The following is a 17,760-nucleotide window of genomic DNA, read 5'->3' on the forward strand; positions in this document are numbered from 1 at the left end:
TTCAGCAAAATGTCAAGGAAAAAATCAAGAATTTAAACATCTTTTAGTAAAAGTATTTCGTTCTCATTTTTCCATCAAGAATGATGGAAAATTCTAGAAGTTATAGAAAGGAAGTTGAAGGTATTCATTATGGGTAGTATTTTATCATTATATTCTACAGTGCATAATAAATTTTGCATCTTTGTAGTATAACTTATTCATGTTTTAAGTGTCAGTTTAAGCATATGTTAAGGTTAACAGCCTTTAGAACAACATTTCTCAAAGTCTTAAGAGTGTTTTCTTTCTTCCAATCTAATTAGGTAAAGTTATTTACCACCTCAATATATCCAGCCAGGTTTTGAAAGATAGATTCAGTATTTTTGATGAACTAAGACCCCTGTCATTTGTTCAACAGATGTTCACCTCCAAGGCTCACCACAATCTGCCCCAAATCCATCTCTCTAGTTTTATCTTCTAAAATTCCCCACCATAAAGCCTAGCTTCTACCAAGTCAGGCCATTTTCAGCCTCCCAAATATAAAATGAACATTTCTATTTCAAACTTTATGATAAGACCACTCTTCTCTCTAAAGCACTCTCTCCCTTTCCCACTGAATGTCCTCCAAGACGTTTTCAGATTGTTTCATTCATTCATTCATTCATTCATTCAATACAGACTGAGAGCCTACATATACGAGGCACTCACAAAGGAATCCTGGGAAAACAGGAACAGGTAAGTCCAAGCAAGTACCTGTTTGAGTGGACTCTATATGCTACCAGAAAAGACACACATTGCACAATGGATTAAACTGTTAATTAATTAAAGTTGTGATAAGTGTTAAAAATACGAGTCACCGAAAACTATGAACCCATGTAATGGGAAAAACGGCCTGGTCTTGGAGGTCAGAAAGACTTCCCTTTTTTCTTGTATTTTTTATTAATATATCATAGTTTTACATATTTTTGGAGTACATGTGATATTCTGATACATGTATAAATATGTAATGATCAAATCAGGATAACTGGAATACCTATCACTTCAAATATTTATCTTTTCTTTGTGTTGGTTACATTATAATTCTTCTATTAGGAAGACTTTCTTGAGGAAGTGGTTTTGAGCTGAGGTTGAAGGATGAAAAAGGGCCTAAAGTAGGGCAGAGGGAGGTCAATAAACAAAACTTCTTGATGGTTATTATAAAATTAAGATATATTAGTAAAGATATGGTAAGGAAATTCTTGCCTTCCAGGCATTAAAACTTATTGCAACAGTATTTCTCCCAATTATTCTTGCTTTCTGTAAAGCTGGAGACAAAAAAAAACCAATAATGATCTTACATATAAAGTTTAAGAAGCCACCAGGAAAAGGTGCTAGCCAACAGCCCTTGAAAGATCTGCGAAATGATCAGTCAAAACTGGTCCCACTACCCTGAGCCCCACTACCCTGAGCCCCACAGCCCAGGCAATATAGGAAAAAACATTCAAATGGATGTGAAAGCTTGGCCCTACAGAGAGTGCCATGTTTCTGGAGAGAAGCTTTATCTTCCAAACTCCGTAAGCAGAAAGTAGTAGCTCCTCCTTAGGAGCCTACTGGAGAATGATTCAGAAGCAAACTCTGGGAGGGAGCTCCCAGGAGGAGTAACAGAGACCTGGTTCCCTGGCTACGTACTTGCTGAACTGTTGAACCCAGGGGGACTAGGGCAAAGCTCTGCTGGTAGGGCTGCCTATAAGGAGGGGACTGTTAACAGCAACAGAAAGGTTCATAGGAGGCTAAACACTACCCACTGGCCAAAGAAACACACCACACATATGGTCTACATATAGACCGTCATGGAGGAACAGGCAAGAGCAGCCAATTGCCCCTCCCTACCACCAAGAAGCCAGTCTTAGAGGCAATCAATGGTTCTGTAAGCTTATAGTTTGTAGATGTTCAGAGATACACACACAGACACACACACACACACCCATAATCCACTCCGCCACAACTCTCTAGCACCACAGGTGCCACAGACAGGACTAGCTGGAGTTTAGAGTAGAGAGAATGAGCTCCAAACTGAGACTGAAGTTTAAACATAAATACAGTGAGTCTTCAAAACCAAAGTGAGACTGTTCTAACGGCCAAAAGTGACCAGAAAGTTGTAGCAAAGGACCAAGATGTCATTAACGAATCCTCTCTAGATAGACATGGAGTTCAACATAGAGACGTTGAGGGCAGTTCTGGGAAAAAATAAAGCTGTCTTTATTTTGAAAACAATGACGGTATAATGAAAACAATGACGGTATTGCAACATGAGTAAATAAATGGAACAGAACAGATATCCAGAGACAGACTCAAGTGTATATGGAATTTAACATACGGCAAATGAGGAATTTCAATTTAGTGGGGAAAAAAAAATCTCTTATTAAATAAATGGTGCTGATATAATGGATTTCACTCTGGAAAGACAAAAAACAAAGCTAGATACCTTTCTCATATTTTATATAAACATATATTCCATATAAAGATTTTAATGTAAAGGATACAAATTAAAAATATTAGGAATATAATTCAGAATACTTATATGACTTTAGAGTGAGGGAGATAATCCTTAGCAATCAGGAAGTCAAGTATCTATTAAAGAAAAAGACACACTTGACTAAATAAAAATCTTAAGAAATTATTATGGCAAATGAAATAATAAAAGCAAAAGATAAATAAATGCTAGTATAGGAAATATATGTAGTACTATATTACAAATATTGATATCCTTCATGTGTGAAATGCTCGCAAAACACAAATAATCCACTAGAAAAGTAAGCATAGGACATGACTGGGACATTTCATAGAAGAAGAACTCTAAATGACCAATAAGATTATGAAAAGAGGTTCAATTTTACTTTTGGTCAAGGGAAATGCAAATTAATGCAAGAGCAATCAACCTGTTTTTACTTATCACTTTGGCAGAAATTTTAAGATTGATAAAAATTTAAAATATCCGGTCCTGATGAGTATATAGGCAAACAGGCATTGTCAAACGTTAAGAATGAGAATCATGACAAACTTTTTGGAAGGTAATATGGCAATACTTATTAAAACATACAGGTTTTTTGAGCCAGAAATTTCACTTTGGGGATCTTATCACCCAATATAGCATTAAGAGCACCAGTTTATAAGAATATGTAAACAAGGATGTTTTTCAAGGCATGGCATTTAATAGAGAAAAAAACTGGAAACCACATGAAAGTCCATAGATAAACAAGAGATGAAAGACTAAATTCCAGTACTCCCAAACTGAAAAACTTTATGCAGCTGTTAAATAAAAATAAATCAGGTGTGTTTATCTAAAATAATGTTGAGTAAATAAGCAAAGTGCAAAACAATAATTTTAGAAGACATCCACAGTCATCCAAAGCTTTATATGGTTGGAACAAAGTGTGGAAGGGCACTCACTAAACTGTTAACATCAGTTAGCTCTGGGTAATGGAAAGGAGGGCAGGGCAAGGAATAAATAGTTTTGTAAGGAATAAGAAGAGAACCATGAATGAAATGACAATTCGTTGGACATTCTATGAATAGACTGTGTGGGAAGGAATAGAGATACTTGATAAAACCAGCAAAAATTTAAAAATGGAAAAAAGTAAATAGTAGGCACCAATGAAAAGGATAAAAACAACATAGTACTTACCCCAATAAGTGTAAAAGGGTTGAACTCATCTATCAAAAGAAAAAAATAAATAGTAGATACGAACGGAAAAGATAACAACACAGCAGTTATCTCAATAAATATAAAAGGGTTAAACTCTCCTATTGAAAGAGATTTTTCATGCTGGATTTAAAAACTCAGGTAGGTATATTGTTCTCTGGAAACATCTAAAACCAAGTAACCATAAATCAACAAAAGTGATCTTATTCACAATCTCCATAAATATCATAAAATATTTCTTAACATGCCTAATAAGTAATGTGTAAGATCTTATGATAAAAGCTATAAAATTTTACTGAGGACATTAAAATACCTAAACAAATGGAGAAATGTTTCATTTTCTTAGATGAGAAGATGATCTATTATAAAGATGCCAATTCTTCCTAAACTAATGCAGTGTAATTGAGTGTAATTCAAATCAATATTCCAACAGGAGTTTTTTTTTGAAACCTGATTCTAAAGTACACTCAGAGAAATAAAAAATAGATTAGCTAAGAAAAAACAGGACAAAGATCAAGCGGACTTTATTCTACTCTACATCAACATAACTGTTTCCATGAGGAAAAGAGTTTAGTGAAAAGAATCTTTATTTCATATTGGCAGTATTAAAGCCACACTTTGTTATACTGTAAATCTCCTAAATGCCCATCAAACTGGTTTACTACATTAAGGTAAATCAAAAGATGAGAGCACTACACAGTAAAAATAATGATGCACATGAATATTCACTGGCACTGAAAAGATACTCTTAATATACTGTAATATAGTTTTGAAAAATCCACTGAACAATTTCACATATCTTAAGTATAGCATTAAGGTCCAAGTTGATGATTGGATAGCTGAAGCCAAAGAATGTAGCCAGAGGTTGGAAAGAACAGAGTGACAGGAGGGTGTGAGAAGCTTTGTTTTGCTTACCAGAGCATTATGTGAGGAAAGGAGTGGGATGGTATACAGGTCACCACTGAGAAAGCAGTTATTGACCAGAGTATCCCTGGAAAGTTAGGAAGGTACCCCCGAGATCTTTATTTTAATAGTTCATTTAAAAACCTAGCATCTATAAATGTACTGGAACTTTCAGAAACTATTATACTGGATGAATAAGTACTATAATTTTTAAATGTAAGCAAAATTATTTGGTCAAATAAATAATGTCTTATGAATTGAAAACTTTTCTACACTGAAATAAAGTAGCATTTCCTTAATCTTTGTGGTTGTATTTTAGAATTTTAAAAACAATTCCACGTTCTCCTAAATTATAATTAAACATATATATGCATATCTGTTCTATATCTGCATCTATTGCCATTGTAGATCCGTGAAGCTCTATATTTCTAGATAAAGAAATTTTATTTCTGTTATTCATATATTCACATATGGATGTGATCCTTTGGTTATTAGTTTGCCTTCTTGAGATCTTCTCCACTTTTATTACATCTTTGCTATCACATAGCAACTAGAAATTAAAAAATTACCCAGGATAAATTATTTAGGGGAAACAAACTCCTTTCCCCATCCTCCAATCTAGGAAAGAGAAGCTCAACATTGTGTTTTGAAAGGTTGGGATAACTGCAAATACACACACACACACACACACACACACACACACACGAGAAAGTAAAGCATCTTTCTCTTGCAGGATCTTAAGGTGGATTAAACTGGTGAATCCCTGAAAATCAGAGGGTGGGGGGTGGAGATGAGTGCTATAACTAGAAGCAAAACTAGGAGAGATTAGGAATTCCTGAATCTAATGTTTAAGGGTCAGGGGTTTGAGGAATTTCTGCGCATGGTAGAGAGGAAGATCAAGCACACATGGAAGAGCTATGCATAACAGTGGTTAAGAGTACAAGCTCTGGAGTCATTTTACTGAGGTTCACATCTCAGTTTCACCAAGAATTGAGACAATAATAATGCCTAGGATTACTTTGAGGATTAAGTGACATAATCTTTGTAATATGAATATAGAGAAAGTAGCACTATTATAGAACCAGAAAGTAAATCATAAGAGGGTCACAATATGATACATGAGGTTTCTCTATTCTCCCAGCTGGGAGAAAGTTTAATAAATGTAATAAATAATTGCCAAAAGAAAAAACAATTACATCTGCTTCTTCCATAAGAAGCAAACTAGAGAAAGAGTTGGATGACAGAAAATCCAGACCACTCTATAATGGAAAGGGAATTCTTTCACGCAAGATACGATACTTATGTTAATCCTTAAGGCTACACATGATTAGAAAGAGAGAGAAAGAAAATGAGAATGAGAAGAAAAACACAGGAAGCTACAGACGTGGCTGTTCATAGTCTGTACAAATGTGAAACATGTAGCACATTCCTAATTCTGTCACTCATTAATCAAGCACTTTTTGGTAAGTTATGTAATTCTAATGGGCCTAAATTTATTTCCCTGTGATATGCAGTTTTGTGAATATTATAGTTATAGTGTTATTCTATGTTTCTGGCATTTTCATAGTCCTCTCCAGTTTAGATTCTAAGGGGAACTACAATACATATTTCATACACTAGGTGGCAATATATGGCTTTGTAAGTGGATGTCTTTTTCATAGAAGCCTAAGACGTCTAATAATCAAATAAGAGCTGATTTTTCTCCAGAAAACACAGAGAGAAGGGTAGACATTAACCAATTCTTCATACTGAGGTCATGTTTCAATCCCTTTGATTTGACCCACAGATGTTAAAGGATCTTGTGGAGACATTCTAGTTTAAGTCTTTAGTGCCAGAGAGAATTATTTCATAACAATGAAGTAAACACAAAATGATTTCCGTGGGGGTCTAATTCTGAATTGAGTCAGTTCAATACAACATCCAAAGACCCTCATCCTCAGTCAAATATACCAAGTCAATTATTCTTAAGCTTTTTCATCATAAAGAGCCTACATATGGCACAATACTCCTCCACTAAAAAAAAAGGAAAGAAGATCTATTTCTTTTCAGCATGATACATTTTTTTTAAAACAGTGTCAATGTTATCTTTCTTTTTTTTTTTTTTTTTTGAGAGGGAGTCTCGCTCTGTCACCAGGCTGGAGTGCAGTGGCATGATCTTGGCTCACTGCAACCTCCACCTCCCAAGTTCAAGCGATTCTCCTGCTTCAGCCTCCTGAGTAGCTGGGACTACAGGCGCACTCCACCACACCCAGCTAATTTTTGTATTTTTAGTAGAGATGGGTTTCATCATGTTGGCCAGGATGGTCTCGATCTCTTGACCTCGTGATCCGCCCACCTCAGACTCCCAAAGTGCTGGGATTACAGGCAGGAGCCACCGCGCCCGGCCAATATCATTTTTTATAATAAGAGTAAACTATTCTTATTTTTAAAATTATGATTATTCAAAAAATTGTAAAGAAGAAAATGAAAATCATATCTGAGCAATAGCCAATGTTAATGTTTGTCAAATTATTTCTGATAGATGAAAAAATATACAAATACATACTTTAATCTTTTTTCCAAGTTAAAAATGTTTATAAATACTTCTGTTAATAAATATATTATTATATTAGTGGTCACTACCATTCTATTTTTCGTAGGTATATATTTACAAAATGTACATAGGAAGTGTTCTGAGAATACATACCTTAACTGAAAAGTCTGGTCTTGCCCCACAACACTATTTTTCACAAAATTGACAGAATTGATCCCATTTAAAGATGAGTAATGATTAACAAGAGACATATGCAGAGAAAAGGAGAAAGACAACAGAACAGAACAGAACAGAACCTAAGAAATGAGCTGATGAAAAATACATATCAGAAAAATTTTGCCAGGAAGAAAATTAGTTCAACAAACACTTGGGCATTAGTTCAGTAACAGTAAAAGAATACAGGACCTCTTTGAAACAATACCTCAAGGAAGGGGCCAAAAGGAACTCTTGAAAATTACATGGATGACATGGAGAAAAGGCTAGAAAAAAAGTAATGCAAAGATCAAAGTTGAAAGTGAGTTAAAAGAAAACAGAAGCTTTGAGAGGGAGATACTTTAAGCTTTTGTAGATACTCTGAGATCATAATAAATGAAACAGAAATAAATCTTCCAATAAGTATAAGAAGGAAACTTACCTAAATAAGAGAAGAGCTGAATGTTCAAGGCAAAAGTGGACAACATAGCCCATGAAAAATGAACACAAAACTAGCAACAATAAGATATATACTTATGAAATTACTGGGCTCAAAGATAAAAAATATGAAAGAGATGGGTCTAAAGTAAAATATCCCTGAAAGGTTTAGAGGAAAAAGCATATGCCAGTAAAAAGAAAATAAAAGAAAGAACATTTCATTTATAAAAGTTTATTTGAAAGCAAAATAAAATTAAAATGAGACAAAAGAGAGAACTTTTTAAGTCAAAGGATATAATTTTAATGAAGGTCTAGTACAAATCAAATAAAACCATAAAGCAAAAATTGCCACTAAAAGCCCCAGGAAAGACAGAAAGAAAAGTAATAATAGTAGGTGAGTTATCTTTCTCAGCCAAACACAGCTCAAGTGCACACACAAAATATAAGATGTAAAAAGAGATAAATAAAATTATTAATTAGCAAGCCCTTAAACACATTTAGGAGACAGTCTATGACATGGTGTTGCTTTAGATGTCACTAATACAAATATTGAGAAGTACTTTCAAAATGTAATGTTAAAGGATCTCTCTTGATATACAAAACTATGCAGCTTTTAAATATTGGAATATGTAATTTACAGCACAAATGAATGTCCTGACTGATGGCTATACTGTATTTTTATAAAATGTTATAGTATGTTATTAAAACAATCTCAAAATCAATCCAATTATTGCCAACCTCCATGGCAATAAATTATCCTACTTTAAATCTCATTGGCAACAAATTAGAAGTAGATTCATGAAGAGATCATTCAAATTAGTCTCCCACTTTGCCTATAGGCATCTAATAAATATTCCAATTTCTTCTATATTATTATCAAACACTGTACTAGAAAATAAGCTATATTATTTCTGCATAGTAGGAAAAAATTGCTTTCAAAATTTAACAGCAGCTATACCCTTCCTCAGAAAACAATTTCTTCTATAGTTCTAAATCTAAGATCTATAAAACATATTTATTACCAGTTTTCTTTCTATTAGTGGCATAAAAGCCATTTCTCTATCAAATCCAATGTCAATGTTGGCTGTGCAACAAAGTCAAAAGCTACAGGCATATCAGTACCCACTGCCATCCCACAGCCCTGAAGCCTTGTCCACCACCACCAGACTCTGTTATAGCTCATGGGCTTCAGGAAAGATGAGGTACCCTCTACAATTCAATGACTTGATGGGCCAGGGTCAGTGAGACATGATGAAAGCAGGAGAAAATAAGTGAAATCTGTGCAGATACTGACAAAACAGAACCACAAAAAAGTAAGAACATGCCATATTTGGTTTTCTGTTCCTGCATTAATTTGCTAAGGATGAGGGCCTCCAGCTCCATCATGAGCTTTTATCTGGAATCCAGGTAATAGAGAAATCTATAGGGACAGATAGTAGATTAATGATTGCTTAGGGCTGGGGGCAGGGATGGGGATGGAGGGATGGGGGTGATAGCTAAAGGGGACAGAATTTCTTTTTGAGGTGATAAAAAATTCCAAAATCTACTAATTACAGACATTGATAATGGTGGCCTATATCAGTTATTATACCAAAAACCACTGAATTGTACATTTTAGATAGGTGAATTGTATGGTATGTGACTTATATCTTAAAGCTATTTTTTGTGTGTGTGTCGTTGTTGTTTTGTTTTGTTTTAAGAGGTGTGTCTTAGGGGTTGGGGAAGAAGTCAGGGAAGAGGTGAGCCAAGAAGTCCCAAGCAGGGAAGAGCATAAGACAGAGACTCAAGAGTAATCCAAGATGAGATGTCGCACGGGTTCATATAATCAATATATGCAAAGCAAAGGTGCAAATGTGAGGAAAGGAGATACAAATTGTTTGGACAGGCTGATGCTTTATGACAGCAGTTCTCAACCCTGGCTGCACAGTAGCATTACTTGTTTACAAGGCGAGTCACTTTTTGAAGACACATTCGTTGCTCGGTTCCAGAAACAAGTAGATTTGCTAAGGCAAGGTATTAATAATAATTCTCACAGTGTGGCTTTGAACTGAGTCTTCAGCATCACCTAGAAACTTGTAAAAAATGAAAATTGTCCATGCATACCTCGATACAACCAGAAACTCAGACTGTGGCCCAGTAATCTGTGTTTTAACAAGTCTTCCAGGTGATTCAGATGCATGCATAAAAACAAACCAAAACAACGGCAACAAAAATCCACTAGAGACAGGGTGAACATTCTGCACCCAGACCCTTGATGTGAACATAATATGGTGTACCCTTCTGGTTCTTTTTGTCAGGCCTGGGAATAGCTATTACCAAGCAATTTTTCTAAGAAACTTTTGTTTTAACCTTTGTTAAGGAAAGCAAAACCCAGGTGTTAGCTATATTGTTCACAGATCTGAAAAGAAACTGAAACAGATGTTTTAGATATTTAAGGTTTTAACAGGAAAGTATTCCAATTTAAAAACCAAGATGTCACTTTTTTTTTTTGTAACAGCAAAGTTATGAGAAATCTGAAGTTCTCTCAAAGATTTAATATTTCAATTCTAGGGCATATAGATATTAGATTGGACTTCCCAGACACACTGGATGAAGGAGAGAGAGAGAGCAGCTGGAGTACCAAAAAGGATGTCAATTCATATTCCTGGCATGATTCAGGACACCCTTCTCACCTGGTAAATAGAACTTCATACAGAGCAACATACTATTTGAAAATAAGCAAGTTGATAAAAAGTAAATGAATCAAAATGAACATATAGAACTAATTAAATTAATGAAAGTCAAAGGAATATGTAAATACAATTTTCAGATCTGAACTTAAGCATAAACAACTAGAATTTTAAAAAATAAGTTCTACTGCAAAAACAAGCAATGGGGAAAAGACTCCCTATTTAATAAGTGGTGTTGGGACAACTGGCTAGCCACATGAACAAGACTGACATATGTTCACCTATGTAACAAACCTTCACATGTACCTCCAAACCTAAAATAAAAGCTAAAAAAATAAAAAATAAAGATTATATCATGGTATTCTAGCACCTTGAAAAAAAACAATAAACAAAGAAATTTGAATAGATTCCTTTAAGAAATGGAATCTGTAATTTAAAATTTTACCACAAAGAAAACTCTAGGCCTAAATGGTTTTACCAGTGAATTCTCCTAAACATTTAGGAAAGAAATAACACCAAACTTGTATAAAAATGCTTCCCCCGAACAGAAACAGGAAAAATTTCCCAAATAATTCTATGAGGCCTACGTACCTCTATGTCCAACAACTGGGGAAATTAATACAAGAAAAAATACTACAGCTCAATCACTCTCATGGACATGAATGCAAAAATCCTAAACAACATATTAGCAAGCCAAATTCAGATTTACATAAAAAGCATTAAAAAATAAGGTCCATTGTCAATATAGAGTTTTTCTTTCTTTCTTCATACAAATCCATATTTAATGAAAATAGGATATGAATAGAATAAGAAAAAAGTCTATTATGGGATTCTATTAATGAGAATTTTACAGAGAATGTGAAGAAGTAATACGGACCAGTGAAGTTTTTCCTTAGGTCTTTTGGAAACACATTCATTCAGTCGGTCAGTTGGTCATTCACTCATTTCGCAAATATTAAAGAACACCTATGCAGTGAACACTCATTGTTCTTGATTACTCAGCACACAAGTTCTCTTCACAGCAGTACCTATATTTATTTTGAGGTGTTACTTTGTCCCATTGATTACACGCAATGCAATAGGATTATAATCCAAGATGCTGCAGTTCCCTAGCCATGGGGTGGGAATAAGACCCATGTCAGGTCAAAAGGATGCTCTCTTGAAATTTAAGTCTTGGGCAGAGGCACAATGATACTGATGGGGCACATCCTTTCTAAAGGTCATATTCTCACCAGATTGTTGCCAGCTAGGGCTTTTTATATGATTCTTGTTCCACAGGGTTGGGGAAGAAAAAACAGGGCACTTTAGTCAGAAGTTTCAAGGTTTCAATTATGCAAGATAAGTAAATCCTGGAGATCCACTGTATAGCCTAGCAACTATAGTTAATAATATCATATTGTATACTTAAAAATTTGTTGAAATAGTACATCTAATATGTTGTATATTCTTTTTTTTTTTTTTTTTTGACACAAGGTCTTACTCTGTCACCTAGGCTAGAGGGCAGTGGCACAATCAGGGCCTACTGCAGCCTTGACTTCCCAGGCTCAGGCAATTCCCCGCCTCAGCCTTTTGAGTAACTGGGATTACAGGCACATGCCACTATGCCTTGCTACTTTTTTTTTTTTTTTTTTTTTTTTTGAGAGATGAGGGCTTGCTATAGTTCCCAGGCTGGTCTCGAACACCTGGGCTCAAGCAACCCTCCTGCCTCACCCTCCCAAAGTGCTGGGATTATAGGCGTGAGCTACCACACCTGGCCTATGTTAAGCATTCTTATTACAAAAGGAAAAAAATAACAAATAAAGGGGAAAAAGCTTTTGGAGGTGATGTGAATATGTTTATGGTATAGATTGTGGTAATGGTTTTAAGAATGTATACTTATCTCCAAATTCATCACATTGTATACAGTATGTACAGCTTTTCATATGTCAATCATACTCAAAGTGATTTAATAAAAGAGGACTCATGCAAGGGCTAAAAGATGAGACCACGTGCTCTCTAAGACTCCCTTCAATTCTGAGTTTCTATGATTAAAATGAACACTGTCAGCTAGGATTGTAGTATCAGTAAGGAAAACTGGCCTGATGAAACAAAAGCTAACTGAGCAAGTGCAACTTCTTGGAGAAATGTATCCTCCCTGCCCCAGTACTTAATACCTTTATTCCCTTTTTGTTTCTCATATCTGAAACCCTTCCTACTACTTAGTACAGGAATTTTAGCTTTTGGACTCCTCACATGTGGCTTTTGCTGACACTATTGTCCTGTTCACCTCTGGATCTCAGGGTTGACTTAGAATAAACCCAAAGTCTCCCGTTGTTCACATGTATACTAGAAATTCTAATGTGGCCACTGGCTTACTATCTTCTCCTACCACTATCCCCAGCATTTCTGGCAGTAAAAGTGCAAATTCTACCACTGCCATCCCACCTGCACTGAGTTACATCTCACCTGTGCTGAGTCAAAGTGGCAGGAAAAAGATGTCTGTGGATTTACCACAAGTTTCTAGTGGCAGTGCACCAGGAACCCTCAGGAATCACGAAGAAAATCTTAGGTATCTACCTAAGAAAATCTTAGCTATCCACCTCCCCTACTCCCACCTCTGAGAGTAAATAGCTGCTGTCAACTAGGAAAGATATAAGCACGTAAATGACATTTCTAAATTGGCTATTTGTAGTTTAGAGTCTATTTTGGGGAAAGATAGGAAATCAAACCCTCTGCACATACTTTCACCACCACATGTTTTATATCAAAAAGAAATTAAACAAAGGTTACTATCTAAGGTAAAGTGAATAATGCTAAACCAATTGCAGTATCCAAAGACTTAGAAAGGATAAAAATTTTCTTTGAATTTTAGTTCCTTTATTAAAATTTGGCTCTTCTGACATAATTTTAGCTTCTTCAGCAAAATTTACTTAACCCCTCTCACCCATCCCTTCTCATGCCTCTCGTTCACAAAAGAGCTAGGCAATTGCCTCAAACAGAAGTAAACACAATTAGAGAGCAACCCAGAGAACAAGAACATGGGAAAGGAGGCAATCCAGGCAAGTACTTGTACATAAAAATCTTTTCTCAAAAATGGCCACAAAAACTGCTCTTCCTTTAGGCAAAATCATTGCATATCCATCAATAATACTGACTTGTTGAAGACATGGGCAATAAGAAAAGTGTTCAACTTTTAACCAGTTTAAAAAAAAATTCTATGGGTTTCACCTTGGCCTAGATCAATATCATGAAGAGGGCCATAAGTATCAGTTTTTAAGACAGGCAAATCAATAGAGTCTATCACTTGTCCTTTGCTAAGAGTTAAACCAAATGCATGCTTTGTCAAAAGAAATCCCATTCCCTGAGGCAGGTAAATGGCAAACGCAGACTCACAGTTGGTGATGTCACCTTGAAGCTGCAGAATCTGAGGAACTGGCATTGTGAGAACAATAAGATCAAACTGCTCAGGGGAGCCTGTTTGTTTGGATACTTCCCATTTGTCATTTCTTAGGTTGATCTGCGTCACACGATGTCTGAAGTAGACTTCTGCACCTGTTCCAAAAGCAAAATCATGTCCCCATTATCAGAATTTCATATATCAATAAAGGGGATGTGAGTAGCCACAAACTGAATCCATTCAAGTGAACAAAATGGCCAAGACTGTCTTCTATAGACCTCCAGCTCTCTTCCTTTACTTTCTTTCTAATTTAGTGGGAATTCATCCCTACCTGGCATCCTTGGACTTCCCTATCAGTGCCTGCCCTGAATCAAAAACTACTCCTACAATTAATGATAAAAATAAAAACAATAACTATAGCTACTTTTCATTAAGCAGCTACTATATGCCAGCTGCTTGGTACACATTATACTAATTTATCTCACAGACAAGGAAATAGATTGAGAAATAGCATGCCACGATTTCAAACTATAACCATCTGACTCTAAATCTCATCATTTTTGCAGAACAAGTATACACTTCAGTAAACGTGTGTTGGCAATGAAATAAGAAGAGCAATATTCCCTATTAAAAGAATTAATATTTCCTATTAAAGGACCTGAAAAAGGTTCTCTGTAAGGGAAATGCAAGTTCTCATCAATAGATCAATTGTCTTCATTAAGAAGAATCAGAATTTAGAAACATACTCTAGAGTACCCTCCCATAACATTTTCCTTCTTAGCACTTAACACAAGGATATTTTAATAATTATTTCTTTAATATTGTCTTCCCTTTTAATCTGTAAGCCCCATGAGCTACAAATTATACCTGTTTTATTTCTACGTATAGCATATAGTATACATAGCATAGAATTTATTAGGTAAGTATGTATTTAAAATAGTGAATTATGAGGCCAGGCACGATGGCTCACACCTGTAATCCCAGCACTTTGGGAGGCTGAGGTGGGTGGATCACTTGAGGTCAGGAGTTCGAGACCAGCCTGGCCAACATGGTGAAACCCCATCTCTACTAAAAATACAAAAACTAGCTGGTTGTGGTAGTGCATGCCTACAATCCCAGCTACTCAGGAGGCTGAGACATGAGAATCACTTGAACTCGGGAGGCAGAGGTTGTAGTGAGCTGAAATCGCACCACTACCCTCCAGCCTAGGCAACACAACAAATAAAAAGAATGAATTATGAACCATAAACTGAAAGAAAGTACAACTGAGTCATTAAGTCTCCTTAGTAAACTAGTACTCACCTTCCAGTTTTCAAAAAATTTTGATTTACAAGCAAATCTACTTTTATTCAGCTTTGTGTATAGAAAAAGAAAGAAATGAAGATGGAATGAGGGAGGAAAAAAGCACACTGAAAGATCCTGTTCATCTTTACCCGGGAAATCTCACGTTCCTAGTCACTAAAAATTCAGCTAAAGTTCATCCCAAAGCTTCCTTTCTGTAGCCGCTCCAGCTCAGTGTGATCCTTCCTCTCTATGATATTCTTCAACCATCACTGCCTTTACTATTCATTTTGACAATGATTCAAAATATATGCATGCTTTAGTTGTATCTTATCTATGTAATAATACTCAAGGCTCCTTCATGTCAGGTCTTCAGATCGTATACACTTTTATCTCTTTCACTGACCCTTAAATAATGCTACACCCTAGTAAGCACTCCAATTTTTAAAAAATCAAATGTAAATGTTAGAAGAAACATAGTTCTAGCTAGCCCAAGAGATCAATCTCTATTCAAGGCAGTGTGCATCATTCTGTTCAAAGATTAGAGCAAGGGGCTTGTAAACAGTACTTCATCTTGCCTGAGGGCTTTTCTAAGGCCCCTGCTTGGGGAAGGTGCAAATAATTTGCACTTTCAACACATATACACCATCTCCTTTATTCCAACAAGGTCAGCTCTGCTTCACTCTGTTTTTATTTATTTAGGATGTCTCACCCTACTTGCCTCACTTAGTCCATGGCCCTGTCCCGGACCTCAGCTAAGTTAACTGATTCTATGTTTTCTCATAATATTCCTTTGAAGAGAATATGCTTTTATTGTTGGTGGCATGAGTGTGTGTTTAAGGGGACTTAAGTTCACAGTCCTAGAAAATTCTTCATGCCCCAGATGAACACCTTGAAAATGTATCCCAATGGCCACAAGGTGTTCTGCAAGGTATATATATATACATATATACATATATACATATATACATATCTACATTTATATATATATATATGTCAGTGGTTCTCTAAGTATGGACCCCAGACCAGCAGCACCTATGTACTAGAAAATGCACATTCCTGGGCCCCAACCCGACCATACTGAATAAGAAACTCTGGGAATTGAGCCTCGCAATCCGTGTTTAACAAGCTCCCTTAGTCTTGCCATGATGCACACTAAAGTATGAGAACCACTGGGGTAGGTGGACAGGCCCAAATCAAACACCACTGGCAAAACCACCCAAAAAGTAGCATTTATCAAGAGGTAGGAGAAATGGTATAGCCTCTCTTATTAACCAGAAAGGTTTCCTTTCCAACTGCTTGGAGCAAAGTTTTTGGGAAAGTGGCATTTCCGTGTGAAAGTAATTAATAATTTTCACAAAGACTATGTGTTTAAATCTATAAGCTCTGGAAAACCCAATTTGAAAACGGATAAATAAATTATCTCAAGAGTTATGTCTGAGCTTAGTAAACTTGCCCATGTCCCTCTCTTGCATAAAACCCTTCAATGGCTTCCCATTGCACTTACAGTATAAAATCTTTAACATTGCTTACAAAGCCCTGTATAATCTGGCCCTGCCTTAGTCTTGAGCATCATCTTTTACCATTTTCTCCCTCACTCAGTACCTTCCAGTCATAATGATCTTTTATTCCTTGAATGCACTAACCTCCTCCTACTACTTCAAAACAGTTCCAATTTGATGTGTCCACTGCATGGAACTCTCATCATTCAGCTCTCAGCCTAATTCCCTCTTGCCTACCTTTCAGGTACCCATGAAAATATCAGCTCCTCAGGGATGCTTTCCCTAACACATCTCCCCCAACACTGCTCTAAAACCTACTGGGCTAGGTCCTTTTATTGTAAGTTCTCTCATAATGCTCTCACTCTTTCTTAACATTTATCATGCATCTTTTCTTTGTATGTATAATTAGTTTAATGTCTTTTTTTCCCACTATACTCTACATTAACAGAGGCCAGGATCATGTCTCTTATTGACTTTTGTTTCCCCAGCACATAATATTTAATTAGAATAAAATGATCTTCAGATAGCTATAAAGATATCAGAAGTCTAAGAAGGTTTAAACATTTTACAAAGGCAAATGTGTTTCTGTTATATATTTATTCAATTTTATCCCTGGCCTTCCTCCATTTTAAGGAGAAAATACAAGTTTATGTTTCTCCTATGATTTCCCACAAATAGGTTTTAGTGAGCAGCAGTCAGAACTGTTCAGATGGGACCTGAAGTGATGTGAACCATCTCTAACTGACTACACACCTTGAAGTAAATAGAAGAATGCTTAACCTGGTTTTCATGCCATCCTCTAGCTTCTCTAAAAAGGACATCATTACGGATGAGTGCCAGGATCACCCGCTGGGAGAAATTTTGAGACACAACCACCCAGACTCACTTCCCTTCTATCAATTTTAGAAAGAAAATAGGCACAAAAGTAAAAAGAGGGAGAATAATAAAAGTAAATATTACCATACAGAAGCCATCCTAGCTAATGGCATCTGCCACCTAAGCCATTTTTTTCTAATAAATTGATCTTGTCAACTTTGACAGGTTACATTGCAAATGTTGACTTTCCAGATCGCTAGCCAATGTCCTTTTTAGGTAGATGATAAAATAAAAACAAATAAATGCAGCAACAGTCCTCCTTATTGGTAGGACAAGCTAAATAAAAGCTTTTCATTCTGTGTCCTGGAAGCTAAATTCATCTTTTCATGAAT

At 35.8% G+C, this 17,760-nt stretch overlaps 1 protein-coding gene across 4 annotated transcripts in view; it reads right to left on the reverse strand.

Moving 5' to 3' along the window:
• The window catches only part of RNLS (renalase, FAD dependent amine oxidase), a 314,882-nt gene that overhangs the window by 290,681 nt on the left and 6,441 nt on the right, over nucleotides 1-17,760 (reverse strand). For all 4 annotated transcript variants that reach the window (XM_054435661.2, XM_054435659.2, XM_054435658.2 and 1 more), the window contains exon 4: nucleotides 13,766-13,924. In XM_054435661.2, coding sequence (XP_054291636.1) covers nucleotides 13,766-13,924 — 159 coding nt within the window. The remainder of the gene's footprint in view (nucleotides 1-13,765; nucleotides 13,925-17,760) is intronic.

Source organism: Pongo pygmaeus, chromosome 8 (assembly GCF_028885625.2).
Source record: "Pongo pygmaeus isolate AG05252 chromosome 8, NHGRI_mPonPyg2-v2.0_pri, whole genome shotgun sequence".
NCBI classification, from domain to species: Eukaryota; Metazoa; Chordata; class Mammalia; order Primates; family Hominidae; genus Pongo; species Pongo pygmaeus.